The 8,148-nt window shown below is 35.4% G+C and overlaps 1 protein-coding gene across 1 annotated transcript; it reads left to right on the top strand.

Annotated features, from left to right (window-relative positions):
- The first annotated feature begins 3,373 nt into the window (after window positions 1-3,373).
- Window positions 3,374-4,631, top strand: LOC132281481 (transcriptional regulator SUPERMAN-like). The gene is made up of 2 exons (XM_059783179.1): window positions 3,374-3,470; window positions 3,907-4,631. The coding sequence occupies exons 1-2, from the start codon at window positions 3,374-3,376 to the stop codon at window positions 4,629-4,631; spliced, it is 822 nt and encodes a 273-aa protein (XP_059639162.1).
- Window positions 4,632-8,148: the final 3,517 nt, after the last annotated feature.

Raw genomic sequence — 8,148 nt, 5'->3', positions numbered from 1 at the left:
CGAGAGCCATCGTATGCAATTGCTCCCTATCACCGTCATGACATTTGACTCTTAAGTATGAGAAAATTATAGACTCTTTTATTAATTAATAATTACTTTGATTTATTCGGCGGATTCTTCGGGATCCTTAGACCGACACTTTGGGTAGTTATATAATTAATAGTTAGAGGGTTATATTTTCAATATTTGCATCATTGCTACTTGTATTTATTTTGTATTGATTATGGTTGATCACAAAGTAAATTCGAAGGCCTTCGTGTATTTTTAGACAAAATGATTTATTATATATTTATTTATTTAAATTATTATTTTTGTCAAACAAATGTTTTATTGTGATCGAGCCAGAAATAATCAAAGGTACCAAAATAAATATATTAATTAAGTAGTCAGATTGATGGCTTTATTTATCCGATAACTAATTATGCATAGAGGGGTCAAAGTGCAATATTGACTTAGAGGTTATTTATTATTTAATTGGAGTTCAATTAATTTCTTTTAGTGGAGTAGAAATTAATTTATGAATTAATTGAATTGGGTCCATGAACCGGGCCAATTATTAATTCATTGTAGTCAATAAAATAATAGGCCCAATGGATTCTCACTCATAGCCCAACTTGATATTGGAATCATATTAGATTTGAGACATGTGAATTAGAGATTGAGAAGGATTAGTTGTTTCCTTTTCTTTACCTTTATGTTGCCTATAAATATACATGGTCTATGTATATTTTAGGTATGATTTTTAGAAGAAGGAAAAAGGATTTTATTTTCTCTCTCTAGAAAATTAGGGTTTATGTTCTCATCTAATGGAGGCTCCCACAAGCCTAGTTTTCCAAGGTCATTCATGGAGGCTTATGAGTGATTCCTAAAGGCAAAATAATTACCAAGAAGATGGAGATCCAAGGAAAAGGCATCTTGCTAAGGGATCTACGATAAGTGAGAACATTCACTTTAGAGGAAAGATTTAAAGGTTTACTCAGACCTTTGATGTAAGTATTCAATCCATTAATTGAATGATACATCATATTTTTATTTTTGCATAAAACTTGTCTCTATTTAATGAATTAAGATTTATGAATTTAAATCCCTCAAAAAGTTTTTAAAACTAGCACGTTTCCCAACACTTTCACCTCTATATAAGAAGAGAAAGAATCCCTATTGGGACACATATGAACGGAACAACCAGAATCAAGAATCCAACTGTCATTAAATGACATACCTAAACACAAGGTTGTCATAAGAACATATCGTCACTTTCTGAATCACTTGTTGTAGCAGTTGTTACAAAAGCTGTTTCTTGAACCTTCTCTTTGTCTTTAGTTTGTGACAGTGTTTGATGATATGCCCTATCTCGTGATAGTAGTAACATTCCACATTTTTATGAGATTTATATTTGCCCCTACTACCGGAACTTTTTGTCTCACTTTTGCCTCTTACAAATAGACCCTCGGCCTGTTCATCTCCAATATTCCTAGACACTTTTTTCTTTAACTCTTGAGAGTTCAATGAGGATTTTATATCCTCCATACTAATAGTGTCTTTTCCATAGAGTAAAGTAGTAACAAAATGCTCATAGGAAGGAGGCAAAGAACACAACAAAATAAGGGTTTGATCCTCGTCATCAATTTTAATATCAGTATTTTTTAAATCCATAATAATAGAATTGAAATTATCAATATGCTCCTTAAGAGGCATACCTTCCTTCATACAAAGGGTGTAGAGTCTCTGTTTCAAGTAAAGTTTGCTGGTGAAAGACTTCGTCATATACAGACTCTCCAATTTCAGCCATAACTTTGCTGCCGTGTCTTTATCAATAACTTCACGCAGCACTTCATCAGCTAGATTCAAAATAATCGCACTGCGCGCCTTTTCATCGACCTCATCCCTATCTTTATCGGATATAGTTGTTGGCAACTTGTCCTTCCCGAACAATACTTTCTTTAGACCTTGCTGAGTCAGTAGGCCTGCATCTTAATGCTTCAAAGATTGAAACTAATCTTGCCATCAAATTTCTCAATCTCGTATCTGGTCGACATCTAAAAAAACTCCTCAAAATATTTCTTGATGAATAGTACCGTATTTGTGAATAGTACCCGAATAGTATATGTGAACAGTATCGTGCGTGTGAACAGTATCTGTACACAATATACATGAACCCGAGCTCTGATACCAGTTTGTTATGAAATAAGGATCAAATAGGAGTTTTGAGAACAAAAGAGAAAATTAATGACAAGAAATTAAATAGGCACACACACAAATGAGATAAGGATTGACGTGGTTCGGCTATACTTACATCTACGGGGAGAAGACAAAACAATATTTCACTATAGAAATAAAGAGATACAAGGTTAAGTCTCATTTTGAAGCTCTGTGCAATCCTCTCAGAAGAGGTGACTATCTAAATATGCATGGGCGTCATTTTGAGCACCAACGACAAAGGAATTGAAAGCGAGAAAAGTTCTCAAAGGAACCTACGGGCGGGCTCACACCCAAAACCCAATTACAGCTAAACTTTTTCACTCTCCAACTGATATTTTAAACTCACTTTGATGATCTTGGATGCCTTGGATCAAATGTGTACAAGGCTATATATAGCCCAAAAATACTTGGTGTGCTCACCAATATACTTGCATATCACACATATATGCTTGAAGATCACACAAACTTGGGGAGTAAGGAGTTGATGTAAGCCATGATGTATTGAGCCACAAAAGTCAGTAATATTCTTGTTCACCAAGGACTAGGATGGTGCAAGTTGGCACCATCATTTTGAGCCACATAATATCATAACAACTACTTTTGGGAATTCCTTTTCAATCTTCTCTAACCTTTTTTCACTCTATTTTCTTAATTAACATTCTCAATCTAATTATATCTAAATTTTTGTTTTAAATTTCTTTATCGCTTGTTTAATGTTGTTTCCCTAGAAGATGCATGAGAGATATTTAATCAGTTACTAAGATGGGCGTTGAAGCCAATGTAGGTTACGATTGTCTTTATATGTAGATATAACTAATTGGGTGGAAAAGTTATTATATTATCAATCTCTCTCTCTCTCCTCTCTCTCTCTCTCTCTCTCTCTCTATCCCTCTCCACTGCGGAAATCCAACCGCTTGCTTCAAAAATTTGGTGATATACACGGTGCTAGGGTTTACTTCAATTATTTCAAAGTTATAACTCACTTTATAGTCCTACAGTGCCCCTTTCAGAAGTAGCAATTCAGTAAAGAGCCAGATAGAAAGTAGCAAATGCAAGAAAAGAATCCCATTAATAGGAACAACCCAAGGACACCTTCCATAAATGCAAATTATACCCTGCCCTAGCTTTCTCATCTCTTTTACTCCCCACTTTTTCTGTGGAAAATAACTAGAGTATGGCAATGAAGGTCATTTTCAATTTTCTCTATTTGTCTGAATTGAAGCAAATTATAATTAACTTATTGCCAGAATTGAAGCAACCAGTACTTCACTGTTTGTCTTCCAATGATTTTGAAATCATGCACTGGCAATACTACTTTTGGAACTTCATTTTCAATTTTCTCGATCTAACCTTTTTTCACTCTATTTTCTTAATTAACATTCTCAATTTAATTATATCTAAATTTTTGTTTTAAATTTCTTTATCACTTGTTTAATGTTTCCCTAGAAGATGCATGAGAGATATCTAATAAGTTACTAGGATGGGCGTTGAAGCCAATGTAGGTTATGATTGTCTTTATATATAGATAACTAGTTGGGTGGACGAGTTATTATATTATCAAAATTTTGGTGATATACAACGTGCTAGGGTATTTTTTTTCCCGTCTACATTCCATTGCAAGCCCATCCCCTATTTAACCCTCTTCATCATTTCACTCCACATGCATCATCTTTATCACACCTACCTTAAATGTTATTAGTACCATAGGTGCTGAGCTTGGTTTTCTCTCCTTGACTCAGCTCCAAAAATTATCTGATCAATCTCATCAACAACAACAATTGAACCCTAATTCGACCTCCAACGGCTCGTGGATGTGGAACCCTAAGCAAGAAACCAAAGAAGATGATGATTCATGGGAGGTGAGAGCCTTTGCAGAAGACACTGGCAACGTCATGGGGACCACTTGGCCGCCCCGGTCATACACTTGCACCGTCTGCAGAAGGGAGTTCCGGTCTCACCAAGCCCTAGGCGGTCACATGAACGTGCACCGCCGCGACAGTGCCAGGCTCCACCAAACGCGGCCCGTTTCAGCTAACCACCCCACCTCCTCCTCCTCCTCCTCCACCACTACTTCTTCCACTCTCATATTCCCAACTCAAGAATTCGTCACCAATGGTGGTGGACTGTGCCTTCTCTACTCATTACCTAACCCTAACGGCGCGTGTATCGAATCACCCTCCACTCTTCTCTCTATCTCACCCTACCATCCCAACGGATTGATGCCTCCTTGCCCACCACCATCTATTAATTTCCCGGTGGCGCCGCCTCCAACCATCAATTCCTCTCTCTATCACACTAGCAGCACTCAACCTACAGTGTCAGTAGAAAATGTTACTTATTATCAAAATAATAACAGCATCAAGAAGGAGTCAGCAGCCATTGAAGATCTTGACCTAGAGCTTCGACTAGGACGCGGGTCATCACCACCGTGACAGCTAATCAAGATAACATAGTGTGTGTGTGTGTGTTTGATTTGTTTGTGCTTTTCGTTTGAGCAAGAGAGTGACAATTTAGTGTGTAACATACAGTCTAGCTAGTTTGATAGACTTGTGTGAGATTTGTATTTTGTTTTTTAGTTACATGGTTTGATTTTTTTCATTGGTGAGAGATACAAGCTGCAATGGCACAGGAATGGAGGCTAAAAAACGCAGCTTGTAAATTAAAAGATAAAGAAGGTAAAAGTTTGAGAAACAATAATGAATGAAAGAGATAGAGATTAGCGTTTGAGTGAAACAGTGGTAAAAGCTTGCAGTGCAGTGTCATTTGCTGTTACGTACAGATGTCTGAGTAAAAAGTATGGGCATACATTTCCGTGGGGATTATTATATCTATCTCATATGCTAGGGCATTTACACCTCCTCCTCCTCCACCACTACTTCTTCCACTCTCATATTCCCAACTCAAGAATTCGTCGCCAATGGTGGTGGACTGTGCCTTTTCTACTCATTACCTAACCCTAACGGCGTGTGTATCGAATCACCCTCCACTCTTCTCTCTATCTCACCCTACCATCCCAACGGATTGATGCCTCCTTGCCCACCACCATCTATTAATTTCCCGGTGGCGCCGCCTCCAACCATCAATTCCTCTCTCTATCACACTAGCAGCACTCAACCTACAGTGTCAGTAGAAAATGTTACTTACTATCAAAATAATAACAGCATCAAGAAGGAGTCAGCAGCCATTGAAGATCTTGACCTAGAGCTTCGACTAGGACGCGGGTCATCACCACCGTGACAGCTAGTCAAGATAACATAGTGTGTGTGTGTGTGTGTGTGTGTGTTTGATTTGTTTGTGCTTTTCGTTTGAGCAAGAGAGTGACAATTTAGTGTGTAACATACAGTCTAGCTAGTTTGATAGACTTGTGTGAGATTTGTTTTTTGTTTTTTAGTTACATGGTTTGATTTTTTCATTGGTATGAGATACAAGCTGCAATGGCACAGGAATGGAGGCTAAAAAAACGCAGCTTGTAAATTAAAAGATAAAGAAGGATTAAGTTTGAGAAAATGAATGAAAGACATCGAGATTAGGGTTTGAGTGAAACAGTGGTAAAAGCTTGCAGTGCAGTGTCATTTTCTGTTACGTACAGATGTCCGAGTAAAAAGTCTGGGCATACATTTCCGTGGGGATTATTATATGCTAGGGCAGTTACACCTCCTGTCACTCCAAAACTACAAAAAAAATATACCATTGATCTCTAGAAAACCAAATAACTAGAATAATTGAAGTTGTGTTTGGATGAGTTTTCTAAAACTTATAAAATAAAAAATTATTTTCAGATAACTATAAATATGTTTAGTTCAAACTTTTATGATAGTTTTTTTTTTTTTTTTTTTTTTTGGAGAAATGAAAAATTAAAAACTTTAAAAATTATTTGGTTGATTGTTTTTGAAAACTCCATTTAAAAAAAACATGTTATTAGGATCCCCTCTTGTGTTAGAGGACAGGTACACTTGTGCAATGTACCTACATCAGGGCAAAATCCTTATATCACAATGCAATAGATGCATATGACAAAATGCAATACTCATGCAAAAACTTTTAAAAATTAAGTTGTGCAACACATTTACATTAAAAATACAACATATTAAATCAAGAATTTAACATATTTATATAGTTATAACATTCACGATTTAAAATTTTTGCATCCATGATGTAAAATTATTGCACCCAACATAGGATGCACATAACATATTTGACATAAGAAATGATTCTGGTTCTTTTTTAAGTTCTTTGAAAACAGTTTTTTTGTTTTTTTAAGTTATTGATAATTGTTTTTAGAGAACTAATCAACTAAACAAACTCTAATATTTTCATTGGTTGGAGGATGGATTGAGGAAGGATGGGAGAAAGGAGGGCTGGATGAGCTTCTCATGTTTGGTTGGAAGGACCCTTCTTGCTTAAGTTTTCTTATAAAATTGAGTGGAATAGATTAGGAAATGATTGAATAACTACCTAAATATATAAAATACTAATTTTGACCTTTTAAAAATGTATTTTGCCATAAGTGCTCAAAAGTTTAGCTAGCCTTCAAACATAAGTTCTTTCATACGTGCTTAAATTTTGCTATTGGTGCTGAAAATTTTAGATAGCCTTTAAAGTGCATTAGGTGTGGAGTTTCCACAATTTTAGGTTACTTACTTTTGATGGACAAAGTAACAGGCTTTTGTATCACCAAACAAATAAAAGGACATAATTTTCGGAAAAAAGGAATAAAATAAAAGAACATTATTGTAAAGTTACCAACAATATTCCTCAAATAAACAGACAATTTTTTTTTTTTTTTTAACAATTCTATATTAAACTTTATTTAGATAATGACAAATACACACTTAGGTGTTGTTTATTAAAACTGAATATTAAGTATTGAAAGTGTTAACACCTAAAATATAATTCGAAGCAAATCATGCCACGGGGTAAAAAATCACAAGGTCTGAACTTTGGGTCCACCCATGATCATCGGGGCCAAAGATTAATTTCTAATCATGGTCACTACAAGAAAATTGATGCTTTACGACTGTAATTGACGACATGCATAAACAACAAGCCTTCTTATGTGCTAATTTACGACTTATGTTTCACGCAAGTCATTAAAAGCTAAAACATGGTTATATTAATGACTTGCACTTAATTTCCATTTGAATTTTCTATTTTATCGACTTGTATGCTATATCGTTAATATTGGCCTAAAATTTAAAGACACTTTTCCTCCAATATTTGGGCCCAAAATTCCTCTGAAGACCCATTTTTCCTCCTAAATGATAAAAAAATATTGCCGCACTATAAGCCAATAATACCCACAATTGTTTGCTCTCCTTTGTAAACCCTAAATATACTTGCTTCATATTCAGAAAAAATAAAATAAAATAAAATAATTTCAACCATTTTCGGCAGGCCCTATCTACACCACAGTTTTGAGAAAATAGGAAGTTGCCAGGCTCCCAGCGAGCGCATTCTTGCCTGCTTGATGCGGTTTACCTTTTACTCATTGGTGAGGGGATTGCTTAAACTGAGGCAGATTAGGCCAGTTTCACCATGGAAAACAAGAAACGAAGGTGTGCGGCCTCCCTTAACCCACGAAGGGAAGCCTGGTTCATGGTGTTGAAGGAAAATTAGGTATTTTATGTTTAATCATTTATTTTTCATTTATTTTTCTTAATCTTGGGCTTTTCTTCGGAAGATTTTGTTGTATTTTTTATTTTCTCCTAATCTAGGGTTTATTATAGGTATATGTAGCAAAAAGTTCAAAATTTCCTCCATAAGCACTATTGTTGGCTGTAGTTTCAACCAACTAAATAAATTCTAAGTGAAGAGAGGAGAAAAATGAGTAAACAAATATTTTCTGTATTGTATTGAACTCTTTGTTTTTGTGTTGATCTCTTAACAACAAATACCTTACCCTATATATACTATTCTCCCATAGACCTTTGAACTTTTCAAGACAATCTC

The sequence above is a fragment of the Cornus florida genome, unplaced genomic scaffold, assembly GCF_030987335.1.
Source record: "Cornus florida cultivar Cherokee Brave unplaced genomic scaffold, ASM3098733v1 CherokeeBrave_3.0.0_Hap2_Chr11, whole genome shotgun sequence".
Lineage (NCBI taxonomy): Eukaryota > Viridiplantae > Streptophyta > Magnoliopsida > Cornales > Cornaceae > Cornus > Cornus florida.
Note: the sequence above shows the minus strand (reverse complement) of the source record. Positions and strands in the feature narration are given on the sequence as shown.

Bases quoted from the DNA above. Each gene is read 5' to 3' on its own strand.
- LOC132281481 (XM_059783179.1), top strand. From the start codon at position 3,374: ATGGCAATGAAGGTCATTTTCAATTTTCTCTATTTGTCTGAATTGAAG. The intron at 3,471-3,906 runs GTTTGTCTTCCA...TTAGTACCATAG, and splicing joins GAAGCAACCAGTACTTCACT to GTGCTGAGCTTGGTTTTCTC.